General features: G+C 33.5%; 1 protein-coding gene across 1 annotated transcript; it reads left to right on the top strand.

Moving 5' to 3' along the window:
• The first annotated feature begins 510 nt into the window (after nucleotides 1-510).
• Nucleotides 511-17004, top strand: LOC120335546 (uncharacterized). The gene is made up of 18 exons (XM_039403072.2): nucleotides 511-781; nucleotides 960-1021; nucleotides 1784-1889; nucleotides 2085-2198; nucleotides 2521-2621; nucleotides 3361-3488; nucleotides 4645-4787; nucleotides 5146-5229; nucleotides 5872-6048; nucleotides 6545-6763; nucleotides 7419-11663; nucleotides 12432-12652; nucleotides 13131-13441; nucleotides 13891-13970; nucleotides 14519-14779; nucleotides 15311-15395; nucleotides 15890-16063; nucleotides 16413-17004. Exons 1-18 carry the CDS (start codon nucleotides 617-619, stop codon nucleotides 16667-16669), a joined length of 6933 nt encoding a protein of 2310 aa, XP_039259006.2. The 5' UTR covers nucleotides 511-616; the 3' UTR covers nucleotides 16670-17004.
• The last annotated feature ends 3423 nt before the right edge of the window (nucleotides 17005-20427 follow it).

The raw sequence follows: 20427 nt of genomic DNA, 5'->3' as shown, positions 1-20427 counted from the left end.
TTGTATTGATCGATTATTTTATCGCCTTTTATGCTGATTGTGCAGTCAAAATAAATATACCTAAAAATCTGTCTAAAAGAAAAAAGTGTTTGAGCGTCCGCTTGAATTTCTATCGTTACCGGTACGGCACGATTGGTATCTTGCTGATTAACCAATGTTACGGAGTAAACAATGAATTCGATGCTCGGGAAAACATTCTAGGCTAGGTCCATATCGCGTCCAAAAATAGAACCAACAAACTAAAATTATGAAATTTAAGATATTGTTGCCAAATTTTGCTATATCAGCTTTGCCGGTAATATTTGCAAATACAGTATATGTTTTAGTCTTTGATATCATATAAACTGCCAATATTAGTTCTGAGTTGTAATAGGTGCAAAATTAAATAACAAATAAGTAAATAATCTTGGAGTTGCAAAAATCGTATTTAACATAAAGCTTGAAACTTAACTTGGCCAATGCCCCTTATAGTATATTTCTGGCAACCATTAGTGCTACGTTTTTGCATCGTTTTATCGATTGTTATTGTGAGCTGCATGCATTTAGCTTCCTTGTTTCGATCTGTCAGGGAATTAAAGTCTGTGTAGCTCTAAATGATCCTTCGTCGTGAAGAATAATGGAAGATCTTGTTCAAAGTCTTTTTAACGAGTCTGGGGCGGAAGGACAATATACCGGGACTACTACTGTTGATGAAGTGCCAGGCTCTTCTGTTTTATCCACAAATCCCACAATGTCGAGTTCACAGACACAGTGGTGTCAGGCTTGCGCAAATTTAGCAAAAGTAAGTGCAATAAAATAATTATCATTTTGCCTCTGACCAACCATCATTCAGTACCATCACAGCATTTCAACAAATCCATTTCCCAAAATCAAGCGATAGCAGGATCTGAGGCTAGAGAATCACCAGATTCAGACATTGTTTTTACATTATTCAGTTATTGATCCATCTATCTTTCTAGGATATAGAGGACAAATATACTCGCAGTTTTGTGGCCATAAAGCAGAAGATCTTTTTCACAGAGTGAGTTTTACCCTTTTCTGTTTTTTTTCATCTGTAGACCATATATAGTAGGGCACAGTTATTCGTAAATGCTGAAATGTGTCGTACTGATAGGCCTATAAGTTGGAGAATAACAGTAATACTTCCATATTTATGTTAATTCGGGTCTCCTGAAGTACACCACGTCAAGTACTTCTAGTGGACGTAGCAAAACGACTCTATCAATATAATATTCCTAACACCCACCGGAGTACGTCACCCGAAATTTACATCACTGTGACATCACAATCGCGTCATAGAGCTTGCTGAAGTATAGCTACGATCGTCCAAAATGGCATCTGTGCCGACTATGAAGAACTCACTAACGTTAGCGATCCCTCTCTTATTGGTATCGCTTCGGATGACTGTCTGCGCGGCCATTCGCATACTTTGGAGGGTCGTATTACGTTACTGCGACTTCGCAGTGATGTAATTTTCTGAGGAATGACATATGCAAAAATTGTTGAGCCAGGCCAACTAGAAGTACTTGCGGTGTGTACTTCAGGAGACTCTGTAATTCAATACCCGGTATCTTTGACATTATTTAATTTCTTGCTAAAATACAGTTGAATAGTATATATTTTAATACCACACTCTCGTAGTCTCTGTATTTATGTTAAACTTTTTGTATTGAAAAAATGAGGTCTCATCATAAGCTTGATAGGAGCAGCTTTCATTCGATTGTTTGCTTATCATTAACATGCATCTCTTCTTACTTTCAGTTCAATAATCTTTCTATTTCAGTAACCTGATACAAATGTATCAAACATGTAAAAAGCAATTAGAAGAGAATACTGAAAAATTAAATCAAACAACCAAGGACAGACATCTTATCCAGTCTCAGCTAGAGGTGATTCCCCAACTTTGTATTATAAATGTAATATATAGGTTGCCATACTACTGTGATTGCAGATTTGCAGTAAAGTAAAATAAAATTTTCAATTTTTGCTGGTACGAAAGATAACTACAGAATTACCTATGTCTTTAATTTTCTGTGTTTCGGGCGACTATTCCAACCTCTGTCACATACTCATTTAATTTTTAGTTGCTATTATCAAAAGAAGAGCCCTCATTCACTGAAACGGCGAACCTTCGAAATGAGGTTATAACATTGAAAGAAACTATTGAAAGTTTAAAAGCACAATTGCATGGAATGGATGTAAGTTATTTCTACCAAATTTTATGTGATAGGTACAGATCTTTGTATTTAAGTGTTTCAGACTTTCATCATTGCAGCCAAATTCAATTTTGAACTTTTCAAGTGGATTGTGTTTGTGGGGGGAGATCATGATATAAGTCATGATTTATGCCCAAATGGCAACATTTGCAGGAAAATGATAATTTCTATTGTTTATGTGAATGACATTTATTTTCGCCATACGATTAAAAACAAATTCAAATAAATACAAAAACAATTTATACCTTGACTTGGTGATAGCAAATAAACGAAGAACGTTTATATTTTTTTATTGCTTATTTAGGAGTCGAGAAGAATTCATGAGGAATCAATTAAAATACTAAAGGCAGAAGATACTGGGATGGTTTTTGAATTAAAAAAGAAACACAGAAAAGAGATCACAGAGTATGTATATATCAATATGTATGATTGGTTTGATGATTAGTTTCAATGTCTGAAACCATGTATTGGGTTTTAATTATATATGCTTTTTTTTTTTTTTTATGTGATACAGTAATAATCATAGAAATAATGGGAAAAATTTTTTTTTACAATCATTATTATCCAAATTGTAATCCATAATATCCGACGTAGTTTCCATTTTTCAGTATTCCAATGTTCAATAATCCATATATAATCCGTAATATCAATTCAGTGATATCAAGATGTTTACAAGTTAATAATACATTAGTTAAGCATTATTTGTTATACATAAAAATAGAAAAAAAAACAATATTAGCAACTATACATTTACTCAAAATATAATCACAGACAGTTGGTTAAAAATTCTAATTCCTTTATGAAATTTGGTAATTTTCGAATTATATATGCTTTTTTTTACCATACCAGTTTATTAAAGGGTTTTTCCCACTAGCAACAAATGCTAACATAGATTCATTGCAGTTGTTGAGCGTACCATACATGAATTAATAGTTGATTGAAGTGATGCTTTGCTAATCAGCTGAATTGTAGTATATGGTAATTACATGCTGTGTTCTGTTGTAATTAATACATTAAAAACTTTTTTTTATAACAAATCTTTCACTAATGATAACATTACGTTTTATCCATAATGAAATTTTATAATAGTTTCAGTGACGTCATGACTGTTTTTCTTTCTACATTTGTTATTTCTTTTTTATAGTTTGAGAGATGAACTAAGTGAGAAAAGTTCAATGAACAAAAAACTGAAGAAAAGGAATCGGAATCTACGAGACACCATCAGCAAATTACGAGAGAGTAAAAATAGAATAAGAAGAATTAGTAAATCATGTATGTTTTGTATTCACATCTACAGCATTAAATGGTAGAACTTAAGAAATTGTTTAATATTTGTTAATTGTCCTCTGTGTGTCCGTATCCTATCTGCTAAGGGCAGTAGTCCCAACCTTTTTTGTTGTATTCCTTTCTTTGCCTGTTTTGAATTCTTTATTTCTCCTTTACTATGCAGAAAAACTACTTCTTTGTTCAATCTTTAATAGATTCTTAGCTAGTGCTATACGCAAGTCGCACTCCTGCTTTTGTAAAGTTTAAATAGTTTATTATGTGTGTGAAAAGTATTGTAGTGATAAACAAGGAACGAAAGCATATCAGTAATACTACATCAAATACAAAAGAAGAACAAAATTGCTCTCTGGTTGAGTAATATTAAACAGAGCTATCATTTGCTAACTGGAAAGGCTGTTGGAAGTTTTGTATGCTGAAGAAATTTCAGACTTTGTATCCATAAACTGCTTTTGAAATTTGTGTTTTGCAGTTGTTCTGTTTTGCAGTTTGCTGATTTGCTTATCGAAATAAAATACCATTTGACCCTAAAAATTACTCCAAACTTAGAAACTTCTCATTAAATAGACTGAAAATGAAGAAATTTTTTTATGTAACACTTGAATTTCTGTTTATGCATGATTATATCCAAAAACGTCAATAATCTAGGACGCTTTGTACAGAATTTATGTTCTCTGAAGAATATGGTCCAAATGACCTGGGTTCTAATTTTTTTTTTGGGCGTTCACTCTGTATATAAGTTTCTAATAACTGTTGACGCTGTTGATGCAGATCATTACTGGCCGGAGCCTAAAAGTGAAGATACAATGTTATAGCTGATTACGATACAATATTGGGGGCTCCCGAAGTATATTAGAGCCAAGATGGCGGACATCGGAATGTAATATGTGTACTAGGTTAGGGTTAGGCCATAATTTTAGGTTTAAATACTACGGGAGGCTCTTGGCTAGTCTTCGAACTGATAATAGGACTAAAATAAGGAAAATTGGAAAAAAATTATCGCCTAACCCTAACCTGTTACCCATGTTACGTTCAGATGTCCGCCATCTTGGTTCGGATACCTCGGGAGCACCCAATATTGTTTTTAACTGAAGCTTAACTACTTAATAATTGCCTACATCAATTATCTAGCTTTTTTCTTCAGTGTCTAAAGATGGCAGCACTAAAAATATAACAATGTCAAGTGATGCGGAAATGAAGTCATCAAACGATCAGGATGAATCTATGAATTTTTATCAAAATGAAGAGAGCAATTTATCAATGGGATCAGACGTAACAAGTTCACAGGTATAGAGTGGTTAATAGTTGCTTTGTAAACATTTCAGAGATGTGCAGGCCTAACACTTGAAGCGTTGAACTAAACTGCACATTTCTGGTTTAAATCCACGACCCACCACCTCATCTTGGATGTAATAAATTGGGTAGGCTTTAAATAGTAGCACTTTATGTAATATCAGACATCAGTAGATGCTTGTTCAAACATTGTTCGAATCAAAAAGTGTGAATGAGCGTCATATAGGATTTGTTTGTTTTCCTAACAAGGCTTTGAGCATTTCACTTTTATGAATTCTACAATGGTGTTTATCCAAATTTCAATAATTCTTACTGTTTTATTCAATTTTAATGAAAGGTTATTTTTTGGCAGATCAACCCGACTAATCTTGATAATACAGTATTTGAAGTTCCCAGAAGAAGTCACAGAATTTCATCAAATAAAGACCAAAAGCAGGTAGGTACATTTGTCTCTCAATCTTTTTTATATTGATCTTGTGATTATTTAGGGTGGTAAATATAATAAGACAAGAGTAATGTGGATTGTGCTGACATGTAGTTTATTCCAGAAATAAATAACTCTGGGAGGATCCTATAGTATTGACACTGTACTTTTTAACGAAATTTTAGTAGGTTATATTGGGTTTATGAAGTACACTCATAGGCTATATTACAGTGCCGGTGGCTTTTCAACGTGTAAGGGTGAAACTGGAAAAGCTGTTTTGAGAAAATTAGGAAAATGTATATTTTTGCTTCTGATCTACTGTTAGTTTTATTGAAATAGTTTCACAAATATTGCCTCAAACTATGATTAGATACTAGCAAAAAAAAATTTTTATTTGTAATTCCGATGACTAAAAATGCTGTCTTTTTCATAGTTGGCCATTTTCCTAATATAATTTACAATACATGAATATTTAGAGTAACTGAAAAACATTTTGAACATATTCTACAGAGAATGTGTGAGAATGACAACTTTTGTGCAAATTAGATTCTTGATACTTTTGGTTACAATCATACACAAACAGAAGTTCAATATTTTTTCATTTTCATATAAGTAATTTACAAATTAAATTGTTTTTTCTAAATTTATTCAAAGGAAAAGGTAGCGTATATCACAAGCACTACTGATGATTCTGCTGATGAAATGATCATTGATAATTCTAAACCTCAAGACATTGCTGACGATGTTGTGTCAAGTACAAGCGTTCTTCCACATGTCAGTGAAAACAAGAAAAAACTATATAAAGATCGAATGATGGAGATGAAAAGAAAGGTGAGACATTTTCATTCCTTATCTTCACTGCAAACATTTTTACAAATGGGAATATTGATACATTTCGTTGAAAAATTACCCAAATTTTTACACATAAAGATAGTGGGTAAATGTCCAGGGTCCTAACTCTAAAGATTTTGATTTTCAAAAGAGCAATTACGTTCAATGAATACCAGAATATACAGGGTCAATGAGGCTCCTTTACAGTTTCAATTTCGTTATGAAGTCTGTTCTCAATATATCTTAACCGGGTTTGTTGTTTTTTAATCAGTAATTGTTTAAGTATTTTTACTTCATTTAATTCATCTGTGACAGCCAAAACAATATAGGGTATCGATAAATTCCCTTTGCAGTTTTAAAATATTTTAAGACTTTATGTACACCCTATAGGCCTATAGTATACCAAAATTGTTATACTTAAATATAGTTGGTATGGGTGGACAGACCAGTCCGCTTTACTGACCAGAGGCCTCAATTTTAAAATTTTGTCGTTCAGAGAGCGATTACATCATTTAGGAGGCGTCCTACGCAAAACCAGCTCTTAGAATTGCACGAGTTGGCCATTACATGGAAAGATAAATTTACAAATGAATCTTCATTTGGGAAGGAAAAATCGTTTGAACATTTAATGGCATACGTGTCTGAATTCTGTGAAAAGCAGTTTCTGCAAACTTATGAAACACTTGTGATTAACAAATTATATAAATTACATAAGGTTGGTAACCTAATTTTTATTGTCTTCATTGCATGATTATATTATTTATGAATGATTTTCCAAGAGACTTTATAACAGAGGTGTGCAATAGGCGGGCCACAGCCCGCCAAGCCATCCGGCAGTTTGTTTAAAAAGATGCTCACATGGGTAAAATATATAATAATTTTTGGCTATTGTAACTGCATTAAATCTTTTGCCGTTTTGCAAGATGCCTTTTTACTGTAAGGCTAAGCAATAGCCCAGCTGTGTGGCCCAGCTAGATGTCTGAAGTTGGTTATATGGCTCACCGAAAAAAAAACTGTTGCACACATCTGCTTTATAACATTCTTTGAATAGGAAAGTTTGTCTTGTAGCCAGTAAAGCATATATTCTAATCTTCGGTATCCTGTAATTGTATTGGGGAGGCAATTATTGCCAGTAATCTATCATTTCATAATTACCCGACCCAGGCTGGTAAAATGAGCCAGATGATGATAAAAATCCTATGTTTTCGCAAGAAAATACTGTCATTAGTTAGCTGTTATGTCATCCATTAATCTCTTGAAAACACCTGCAAAAGTATAAACTTGTCATATTTGTTATATAAATGCAACTAATACACTATACCTGATAAAAAAAAACATTTTTTTTAAATGATATGCTTTCACTCTTTTAGGGAATGTTCTCAGAAGAGCAGCAATCATGGCTTCATAGCTTAATTAATTCACTACCAGAAACATATTTGTCTACATCAGAGCATTGTGCATCTGATGGTGATCGAAAGACAAAACCAATGGATATGCCAGAGTGTCATGTTTCGTCTACTCAGAAAGTAACGTCTCCAGATGTTTCACCTCGAGAATCATCCTGCTCTTCTCTTTTCAATGTCAGCAAAAAAACTCATAAAGTTGATGAAATCACCAATAAGGATAATCATACCAAACTTAGTAATTCTACCGCAACAGTGATTTCATTATCGGATGATATTAAGACGTCAAATATAGATGGAAAAGCATTGGATAAAACTTCTGAAAGTCCTATTGTTGATTTGACACTAATAGATTCTGATTCTGAAGTCACAAATTTAGAGGATAAACAAAAAACTCAGAAAAGAAATTTCAAAATCTCAAAAATGTCTGGTAATAATAAGAATAAAGTACAACGAAAAAATATCAAAATTCCTGTAACAGCATCAACGTATAATCAAGATAATTTTATTGATGTGGAATCATTATCTGACGAAGCAGAAAACTCGGAAATCGATAAGAATTCGAGCAGTCAAGTTGATAGTATAAACAGTCCAAAAGCTGACAACTCTGCTCTAATCACAATAGAAAACAATAGTTCACAAGTTCTGGTTTCCTCTGATAATGATGAACCCGTCGAAGATTATGTTTCGGAAATGCCTGACATCAGTGATATTGGAGAATCGCAAGTTACTAAGAAGAAGACTGTGGAGCATATTTCTGAAATGCCTGTTATAGAAAATATTATTAATTCTGACGAACATAACACGAATGAAAACAGACAAAATGAAATAGAGAATTTCAAAAATACATCTCATAATGATGATATCAATCTAACTGAAATTCAAACACCCAAAAACTCTGAAATTCGTCAGGCTGAATTATCAGTAGATGAAGAGATGGGTACAACATTGTCACTGGAAAAAGATATGGAGACATGTACAGAAAATTTAAAGTCGCAGGATACTAAGAGTTTGAGTGAAAAGGATGTGGATGACACAAACATTAACATTGTTCATCATAAGCCAAGAATATCTAGAGTTGAAACTGGGAGCACTCAAGTTCATGACAAGAATAAAAACATTATTAATGATAATTGTGTCGAAGAAAGGCCTAAGAGGAAACGTAAAAATTCTAGTTCATCTTCTGAAAGATCTCGGCCGAAAAAGGTGCAGAAATTCCAAGAACCGACTGCATTACCACCTGTCATTTCTACGCGGTCCCGGACGAGATCTATAACTACTGATAGTTCCAGTGATCATGAAATTACGTTACCTGTCCCTTCTAGCCCCCTCAGAAGAAGCGGGAGAATTGGAAGTAGAAATCGTACTACTTCATCGTCATCTGAAAGTTCAAAGGATGGTGCAAAAGCTTTACAACGACAGAAGAAAATTAAGGATACGAAAAGCGTCAAGCAAAGGAATAATAAGTCTGTTGCTATAAAGAAAGAAGAAAAGCTTATTAACAAGAAGAAAAATTATCAAAAAACCCTTTCAGATAAGAATTTTGAAATAAACGAACTCGACACGTTAGACATGCAAAAAGATCTGATATGTGAAATAAGTAGTGATTTGAGACCTATTCACAACAACAAACAATCAAACTCGAAAGACGAGAATACTATTCCTCAAATTGTTGAAGATCTTGTCTATTTGGAATCGCCTATGTCAACTTCAAGCTCCGAATTTGGGGATCAGGACATCAGTTCACTCACTGATTTGAATAAATGGCATTGCAGTGTTAACAAAATTATGAAACAAATGACTTTTGATGTTGGGAATGCAATATCACCCTTGCCAACTACACCATTGGGAGATGAGTTTATAGATCATGAAGAAGAAAGTTTGGACGTTGGACAGACAGAGAAAGAAAAAACAAGTAACAATATTGAAGAGGAGATTATGAAATTGCCAGAAAGCATTGATTTAAATCTTAATACTCCAGATTCTGCCAAATGTGATGATTCAATTTCTCAAGTAGATGAAGTGGAAAAGATTGGAGAGGCAGAAAAAGAAGAACAATCAATCAGCAATTCTGAAATTGTGGCATCGTCAGAAAATCCACCCATAAATGTTAATATAACAGATTCTGCTAAAGGTAGAGATTCCATTTCGCCAAGCACTGTGTTGTGTACTGCAATCAACTTCGGAACACCATCTAAAGATTTTAGCAAGAATACTTTGGATATAGATAAAATTGCCTCCATTGAAAATTCCTTAAAACCACCTGTCATCAAAATCGCTTCTGTTCTGCGAAGTCCTTCATCTTTGAGTGACGACATCATTTTAAAATCATCTGCTGACCAGCCATCTTGCTCAAAAGCACTCCTTTTTGGAACGGGGAGTGTTGCAAAGGACATTTTAAAACCCAGACGATTTAGTTGCGAAGCGCCAGAGAGGGCTGTAAATGTTCGTCCAATAAAACCAATTGTCAAAGGTGCGTCATTTGATGTTCAATCTCCGCTCATTTTCAACAAAAATAAAGATTTAAGGAAGACTTGCAGCCTGCCACCACACAGAAAAGAAGGGGATGTCCCATCTCATTGGCATTCTTCTGTATCACACAAAGATAGCAACAAAGAAAAAATTAGGAATTTTTCGGAAAATTCTGATAATCCACTAGAGATTTTAACTGGAAGTGAAAATGATGGAGATATTGAAGTTGAATTAGCAAATATTAATAATATATCATTTGGTAGTAAAGGAAATATGGTAGCGGATGAAATAGATTTCCAAACAGGCATAGAGGGTTGTGTGACACCAAATGATTTTGATGCAGAAACATGGCTAAATGATATGACAGCAATTAGTCCTTTGTTAACTGATATGGAAAGCGGTCCAGATGAAGAAATACCCCAGCAAAATAATGAATCTGATCCTACAGGAAGTGTATGTGCTGAAACCATAAGTTTGAACTGTGATAATTATGACGATCATCAGATGAAAAGTCTTGTTGGTTCTGATCATGACAATTCAGAAGAAGTTAGTACTGAGCAAGTTCAACCAGATTCAAGGTCTTCTGTAAGCATTCCGGGTGAAATACAAAAGCCCTCAGAATCTAGCAAAATTGGTCCTACTGATTCAATTTGTATGGATGTCAACGATAATGCAATAAATGCTTCTCATACTGAATATGCATCATGTGATTCTTCCACAGAAGATGGTAATTTAATTATGGATTTTTCTGAAGATGATGATATGAAGATATCAAATGCAACAGTTATGGACATACCCATGTCAAAATCTGGTAACCGTAAAAAGAAGTCTAATGACAAATCATCAAATAGAAACAAAGGTAATGCCGAGAATTTAGAAATAGACAATGAGAATTCTGACGAAGATAATCAAGAAAATATAAATCATGCGAATGATTCTATAATGGAGTCTGCAGCAAATGCTGTCAAAAAATCAGTAAATTCTATGGATATTTTAGTAAACATTGAATCAAACCTGTCTGATAACAAAAACGATTTTCAGAAAGAAAAACAGAACGAAACTGAACAGCAAAACCAAATTGATGTCAATCCTTCTCATTCTAGTAATAAATTGAATGAAACTGCATCACATATTCCTGCACAAACTAATACTTCTACAGCTGAAGAATTAAACTCATCTAGTAACCTAGTACATACTCGAAGTGATATAAATGAGAATTTTAGAATTAAAAGATCTGAATTTAAAAGAATTTCTAGTCCTCAAAATCAACCGGTAGTGTGCTTAAGTGCAGATTTGTCGGAACAGATTCGTATTTCTACCTGCGATACAGCGAATGTAAAGTTTGTACGCTCACCAAACAAAAGCCAAATTCCGCCAACTTCAGAAGAAACTGAACCGTCAACGATACAAACTGATGTAAATGTTGCATCACAAATAACAGCAAATGAAACAGATGATGATAGTGATGATTTACCTTTGAGTATGTTGGTTGACTCTTTTGAATCAAAGAGGAAAACCAATGTCGCAACTAAAGAAAACCCTTTAAAATCAAATTCATCTTCCACCAAAATATTTCCGTCATCTAAAAATAACAACTCACTGGTTACATCAAAACAATGGATTACGGAATCGTCTGAAATTGATGAAAAATTTGTCATCAACAACTTGAAAGACGTTAATTTTCTTTTGTTGAGTCACAAACAAAACAAGAAGCTGGATGTAAAGTTTCATAAAAATTTTGTAAGTATCTATTATAGATAGTATTATTATATAGACAATGTAACAATCTATTATTTTCCAACATTCTTTTTCTTATGACTGGCATCAAATCTCACTCTAAACAAAGCATTAGACAAGCAGGCATCAGAATCTAGCTCACAACTTTTTTTACTTTATGCTTGGTTGCCACCGTTATTTGACCATTTGAAAATTATTGTGGAGTGTTTCAACTTTAAACCCTTGCACTATTTTTCACATGGTACCTGAGTGAACGATACTACTACATAAATTGTCAGAATTCAGTCTTTCATCAATACTACAGCAAAATTGTAATTTTATTGTACAGCAAGCCAATTTCAATGTCTTGACAAAAATTGCAATAGAAAATTTTTTTGTTAATGAAATTTGCTCAGAGCCAGGGCACACTCAGTCACGCAGAAATAAAGATGCTAAGTTTCAGATAAAATTTAAGTATCTAGTTTAATTCTGCTTTTGATATAAAGTTGACAGAAATCTGGAATCACTTCAATCAGTAAACCAATCCTACATTATAAAATACATCAATACAGATATAAAGTTCACATAAATATCATGTTAGAGAAGACTTGTGTAAAAAATAAGCTGACCCCAGAAAAAATAAAATAAGCATAGACGCCCAATATGACCCCACAAAAAAAGATAAATGAGGCCAAAAAATTGGATCCAGAAAAGCGACCTGGAAATATGGAAATTCATCTTCGTTCTAACCTATTTCAATTTTCCATAAATTTTTACTTGTTTCATTTCCAGCTTCCTTCTTGTGTTTTCAATATGTTGAAGAGATCAACCGGCAGCAGTATTAACATTTTTCAAAATGATTTTAACATTTATGATGGTTTTCTGGTCACTGATCTTCCTCATCATGAGTGTGCTTATATCAAACGAATGAGATTGATTCAAACTACTGGAATTTGCAATGGAAAATTCATCGAAATTATGGTTCTTCCATTATTATTGAAAATCTTTATGTAGTAAGTATTGATATCTATTTTTGTATAAGTGCTAAATAATTAATTGTGTGAACACTTTGATATTGCTTTATTTTTATGCATGGGGTAATTTTTACTGCACAGAGCCACAGACGAAATTTTTGCCTGTTTTGTATTGTAAATATAGACTATAATAACCACGTATTGCGCGCTAAAATGTCTTTTTCAAAATGACCTGAAAATTTTACTAAATTTTATAGCATAATTATAATGTCAAATTTACTGAATTAAATTTAGCAAATTATTCTTATGGGTTGTTTTGCTGATGATAATTTTGTTACCCTAATTTGGAAAAAAACATGGTTTCGTTATGATTAATTCGAGAATCGTTAATTCTTAATTGGGTTAATATTCATCCAATTTGATGGTGTTTTTTATTTCTCTATATTACTCGTTATAGATTAAGATATTAATTAACAGATTTTCAACATTGTCCTAATCCACTGTACTGCTTTTTCAGTTTTCCACAAATGGCTCCTTGTCATTTTCCAAATGATAGAACAGCTACTGGACTGCAGCTCTTATCAAGATTAAAAAGTGATTTTGTGCCAGAAGGAGTCGATCTTTCAATGTATGAAGGTCATGCAAAAACATTCTCCCTCGTACGAGTCATCAGCTTCTTATGCAGGACTAGCTCCTCATTGTCGTCTTTTTATGCATTTTGTAGATACTGTTTGATATGGCAGCAAGGTCAAATACTTTTTACCTTATTGCAAGGTTTATTGTGTTGGCCAAAAGCATTAACATTGTATCCTGGGATTGGAAAATCAAGTGAGTAATCTTGAATGTGTTGAATTGTAAAAATCATACTTATCTTTATAGTTTACACTACAGTAATGTTGTGATGAGATTCGTATTTGATTTGCACTCACGCATTTTAGGCCTCTAATTTGATATCGAGTCCACATAATTTTTCGAGTCCTTGAATCAATATTGTGTTTGTTCATTGACGCTTACATTATGAGCATTGTCCATTGATCTCTATAAAGGCCAGTACAAGTAATATTTCGTTAAAATTATTTTTTTTTCATTTTTTTATATTTTTTCATGTTTCCATCATGATATTACAGACTAAAAAGATTTGAATCGAATCTGCGGATTCGACTAGTACCGTACTCGTCACATTCGTAGTTTCTAGCCACTGCAATAAGTTAAGAGTGAAATGGAACCTATATGTTGAAATATGTGATAATATTTTTTTGATAATTTATTTTTTTCAGTTATACGAATCATAAAAAGACAACTAACATCTCCTCTCATTATCACTGATGCCGAAAAAGTTCTTGAATTGTCAAGACAGGTATTTATTGGTACAATATATTGTTATCTTTTGCTAAATCTTTTTCTATATGAATTTATCGACAGTTCTAATCGATATATATTTTCCTGGACAACGACCTTAGATTTCAAGGACCTTTTTTAGTATTATCGCACTTTCTGCAGAGTGGTTCAACATTTAGTGCAATGTGTGTTATATGTCAGCAACATAACCAGCATTGTAACATTATTTTTTATGCATGGACTTGCAGGTTTAAATCATAAGAACGATACTGTTCAATAAGATTCCAGAATATCTCCACGTTGTGGCCTGTGGGGTGGTTTGTGTACAAGCTAGTTTTTTTTTCTTTATATAATTCGAATTTGTAACCGATTAAAAGTTGATGCAATGCCACATGATAGAATTGAACTTCTACTTTAATCCTCTTTTGAATATGAAATTCCATCCAATTTTACACAATTCGAGGACACTTTATTTGGTATGGTCAACTAGGGCTCTTCATCTTGTTTATCTTTCTTTGTGGAGAATTACAAAGTGCTTGATTTTTATTAACAATTTTCATATATCAGGTTCAATGGATTGAAGAGCAATGCAGCTGGGGCAAAGTAGATAAGATTATACAAATGAAAGCATTTGATGAACCATTATCTGGTATAGTGGAAGCTAAATTTTCGGGGGAATTCGAAGAATTTTTGCGCAAAGTAGAAAATGGTATTGATACTACTGATGCTGTGTTGCCCATTACAGTTTTTGATGGAAAAACAACATTAACGATAAACATGTTTGAATTACTACAAAAGGAATCAACAATGGAAATTGTTAAATCAGTGGTAATGTTTTAATTTTTTATAAAAATTCAAACCAGTTGTGGAATTCAATTCTCTATTGAAATTTACTCACTAGCAACGGATCCTCTCTTTTTAGAAAACCATGCCGAACTTTTAGATTGATAACAATACAAGAATGTGACATAAGAACGCACGACAGTACAGTTTAAAAGTCATAATTACCAATGTATGCCACTATCTAAGTTCTCACTTTTTATGTCCGCAAAAATAAATGTAATGTGAATATTGAGTTATAACTTATTTTACTAAATGTTTATCATTATTTTGCAAGGAATCACAGCAAAAATAAAAAACTATATGTATATATGAATTTCAAAGATTAACATGACACATTTCTCACAAATCTAATACATAATTTTTAAAACACCGATCGGAACGCTGGTCGTCAAGCTGTGGTGCATGTTGCGCATTTGCTGTGATTGTCTAGCGTCTATCATCGCAGGTCCATGATTACGATACATGTAGATTGTGTTTTTCGTAAAGTTATAGTTGAATTCAATTTTTTTTTATCAGGTTTTGGACAAGTTGTTTTGGCCAATCTTAAATAAATGGTCCAGACATATCCATATACATGGTGATGACGATAACGGAAGAGAAGGTAACTTTGATAGATTTTTTATATTGTTTTTTTTTTGCAGTGTCTTTCAGCGTGAAATTCTTTGAATTTTATTTTTAGAAAAATTCTTGTTGTTACTAAATAGCTATTGTAATTTTCATACGACTCTTATTTCACGTCTTCTGCTCTGAACAATGCTCTACACGGCCAGTCATTGATATGTAAGTAGCTACTCTGTTTGGACAAACTGAATTCTTTTCGGTTAGGTTCACCTACATCGCCTGACCACACTACATACCTTGGTTGAGGTGATGGGCATGGGAGCTCGAACCTTTGATGTGTAACCAGTGATACCAACACGGTTAAGTCAGCACTTAACAGATAGACCATCACGACGACAATGCCTCTTTTAACAAATATATCAAATTAGGGTATTGTGATATGACTGTAATATCCAGGAATAAATAATTTTGGTGTGAGATTGCTCTATTTGAATTCCAAATTTAGTCTGATCATTTTTATTCTTCAATTTTCAGTTTCCAATGTGTGCATTGTTGCTCTAATCTACACATTTTCATTGTTCTTGTCTTCGTATTTATTGAGACAGCGTCATTCTCACAAAACACAACACACATTGCCAACCTATCAGTCGCATTATAAAATTATATGTGGAATGGTGGAACAGTTCTCAACACTTTATTTGGAAAAAGGTGAGATCGTTAATTGTTTGTGAAAATTAATAGTTGAAAATCGTAATTTAAAAGCCAAGCCAGATTTATTCTTTATTTGACCAATATGTAACAATAGTACTCATTGCATATTTGCATTGAAAGAATCAATGTGGAAATTGTTCACAGTTGGCGATTACGATTTATACAACCCCCAATTGAATCAGGATTTGTTGGGATAGTGACCAATATCCATATGCTGTCAAATTTTTGGTTAATTAAATTCGTGAAATATTGTCATTGATGATAAAATTTAATACATAATCATTCAATACAAGTTATGAAATGGTTTTTTCAAATTTTGAGTTAATTTTTTTCATTCATGTTTTAGCTCCAAGGATTGTGCAATGTGCTTCTGCTTCATTCTTGCTACGAACATGTTTTGTTAATCCAAGCAATGCCTATCAAGCTTTAATGAAATGGGTGAAAGCAACAACAACTGGTCGAACACAACGTCATAAGCACCTATCGCTTGTGGTGGCTTTTTCCTGTTGCACAGAAGAAAAGCTTAAAATGATTTGCAACCGTTTAGATATGAATTTCAGCATACCAGGCGAAGGCCTGGTATCTTATTTATGGCCGAGTTAGTGTGTTGCTCAGTTTTTGTTTACTAGATTAATCTTATCAGTTATGGATTTGTAAAATCCGGTTTTGGACAAAGAGATGTCTCAATTCTCTTGTTTCTAACATGGAGACTTTACAAGAATATACTTGCTCTCAATGTTGTAACAAAATAATATCACCCGATTCTTGTTTGAAATGTTCCACTGCCTCTGTTTTTTCTATAAAAATAATGTTCTATGTTTATTTCTCTGTTTTCTGCTACTTCTCGATTTTATTTCTTTTTTGTCACACTCCTGCTGCTATTTTTTTCTTTCTGCTCGATGTAATAATTCATTCACCACCACTGTGCAAATAACAAAGTTGTGGTATATTATTGGGTTTGGGAAAGCTATAGAGTTTGTTGCCTGAAGCGGGTGTTCCTTGGATCTAAATATATCTACGAAATTGGGGTTTAATGATGTCTTTTCCGATAGTAGATAGTCAGTTTAATGTCCCACTACCCTACCAAAACCTATCTTATTGTGGCGGCGATGATGACAACCTCGGCGGTGTGGCGCGCCGACGATCAACCCCGCCGTCAAGAGCTACCTTCAAGACAGGAAGCAAATTGTGCAATATGACAACTCATTCTCTACAAATATTTGTGTCATGAAGCACGGAGTTCCACAAGGATCTTTACTTGGCCCATTATTTTTTCTAGCTTACATTAATGACATGTCCAGGTGTCTGAAATCCTCTGAGTCGATCATGTTTGCTGATGACACTAACTTGATTCTTCATGGGGAAAACCTTGAAGATCTATTCACAGTTGCAAACCAAGAACTAACCAACATTCATAGCTGGATGTTAGTTAATAAATTATCTCTGAATGCTAACAAAACTAAATTTGTATTATTCCATCCAAGCAAGCATAAAAGTGTGAGTTATTCAAAAAAACTACTGCTCAATGGCAATGAAATTGAAAGAGTGAAAGAAATAAAATTTCTAGGAGTTATCTTTGATGAAAATCTGTCATGGAAATCACAAATAATGCATGTTATTGGTAAAACAAAAAGAAACCTAGCAGTTTCTGCCAAAGTATCCCAGTGTGTTGACCAATCAGCTCTACTAGCAATGTTTCAATCATTACTACTTAGCCATATTCGATATTGTTGTTCAGTCTGGCTTCATGGTAATAAAACACTTGTCTCAAAACTGCAGAGTATTTGTAATAATTTTTTAAGAATAGTTTTTGGTAAAAGAAAACGTGAAAGTGTAGACTCTTACTTCAAATCACTAAATATACTTAAGGTTGAAGATATGATGAAATTTGAAATACTATCTCTAGCTCACGACTTCCATAATAATGCGCTGCCCAATTGCTTTAATGACATACTTGTCAAAAATACCTCCAACCGAAGAAGTAGTTCTGATTTATTCGTACCTTTCATGAGTAAATCCGTGAGTCAGCATTCCTTGTCTTTTACTGGACCCAAACTTTGGAATTCTCTTCCCTTAAATTTGAAGACGTTAAAGTCCAAAAAATCTTTTCAAAAACAAGTCAAGTCTCATTTAGTTTCCAAATATTAAATATTAAAAATTACTACTGGTGGTATTCGATGACAAAAAATTGGGACACTCCACACTTGCACATCATTGTTTTAATGAAAATGTTGAACAGCTATAATAATATTGTGCCTCGACTATAATAATATCTTGCCACGACTTGGCCAGAACTAGTCCAGCACCAAAGAAATGGTATTGTGACATGCATGAGTATATATATATTTTTTTAAATATATAGGTAGCTAACGTACTCGGATGATATTTTCTTTAAATAACTGCACACATTCTATCACTTCACGCTCGTGTTTTTATCTTTTTCTAGCTGTGATGTCCCTATCATACAAGCTTGGTCTTATGTTTGAGTGGTGGTATAAGGGTTGTAGATAGTACAATATTGTTCCTGCAAGGTTACTAATTATTGCAACTAGGCGAGCAGTAGAGCTATGTTGGATTCTCCCCTTCAGATTTTAATTTGCTGTGGGTCATTGTAATTTGATGTGGTTTATATATCATTTATGTATGCAAGCGTTTTATGTTAAGGCATGGTGTTTGAGTTGACTTGTTGGCCAAGGTATAGATAGTAAAATTTTGTGTGTTTTTTGCATGGTGTGATAAATTTTTCTCTGTCCCAAGCAGAATGTCATCATAGATCATCTATCCATCGCTATATAATGACAATACATCCCATTTAATTAAACAATTATTTTTTGCCTGTAATAAATAGTTCAGAGCGTTCCCCTTCACCCAATCATTGAAACATCTACTCGCAGTTTTATTTTTTGTTTTTCAGGTTACTTCAAAGTGATTAAATGAAGTAAAACACATAAGGAAAAAAACAAAAAAAGACTCCCGATATCCTGTGAAATAACAACCTCATTCCCATATCCTTGTCTGAAATCAATACCCAAGAATGAAAAACCTCACTTAGACCCTTTGTAACCAATTTATTTCCACATCCTACTTTACTTAATTATAGTAATTTTACTGTTACCGGTAACTTAATTACTTATTACAATCTGGACTATAATTTGGCAATGATAGGCTCTAATTTGGGGAATGAAATGGTCTCGCCCACCTCTTCATGCACCCAATTCTGGCAACTTTGGTTGGGCAACTTGGCATTTGACTCCAACTATAATCAGCTTGGCAATATGTTTTCAATAGAATCTTCCTTTTATATACCCAATGACATTAAACAACATGATAGGCAACTCTGACGTCACTCCATAAGACTACAGGCAAAACATTGTATTTCATGATACGCTCCAATGCACATATTTCTCGTCGCCTTTCGCGTCCGTTTTCCGCTCGCTCTTGCTACTCGGCGTCTTTTTTACGTATAGTACCTGCCTTTATGCGCCTGTAACGAAACAAAATAATCTCTATATCTAAGAAGTTTTGCTTACTTGGAGAGCTGGAATAACAGGCAAGCTGTAAAGAGCAATTCTGGACATCATAGACGTTTTTTTTTTTATCAGAGAAGATTACAAACGCGATAGCGGAAAGATTTGTGTGGAACATTTTGCAGATAATGACAAAGTTCAAAGTTAGTAATTTTAATGTTTGCGCTTAATCATAGAAATTTCATTTAAAGAGGGTGTCATACAAAACTGTGTTGCGATACAATTCCATAACACAAAGTTTGCACCTATCGAACTTGCTTTTGTAGGTGAATTTATTAGACATATTACATATTCAGTTAATCGTAGTTAACATTGCTGGTACATAATGCATCGTAGATAGGTTTGTTTAAATTTAGGAATTTAGCTCATAGCCCACTAATTAATATTATCTTCTATGCAGGAGGTTGCAGGGCTGAATTCAACTTGCAGCCTTACCGATCACCTGACGATGCTCATTTAGTTTGGCTCGAGCAAGTCTTCTTGAAATGCTTGTGTGGATGGAAACTACCTATATTTTTTGCCTTCCTCCGATTTTAGACAAATTTATTCTGAGGGATTTCGCATATAATTCTCACTGATTGTTGGCTGTTTATAATTCCTATTGATTGTGAATTCTGATTATAACAATGAGTTGAAAATTTTTTTACCTAATTTACTGGCACCTTTTTCTTGTCAATACTCCAAGCTGAGGTAATAAACATGACAATACATTTATGTCATCTGGAAGCAAAATATGCACACTAATTAATAGTTTGGCACATTGAGATAATACATCATGACAGAAAATACAAGTTAAAGATATGTATGACCATCACATGGTAATTAAAATTAAAA

This window comes from Styela clava, chromosome 2 (assembly GCF_964204865.1).
Source record: "Styela clava chromosome 2, kaStyClav1.hap1.2, whole genome shotgun sequence".
In the NCBI taxonomy this organism is placed as follows: Eukaryota; Metazoa; Chordata; class Ascidiacea; order Stolidobranchia; family Styelidae; genus Styela; species Styela clava.
This window is presented reverse-complemented; position numbering and strand designations above follow the sequence as displayed.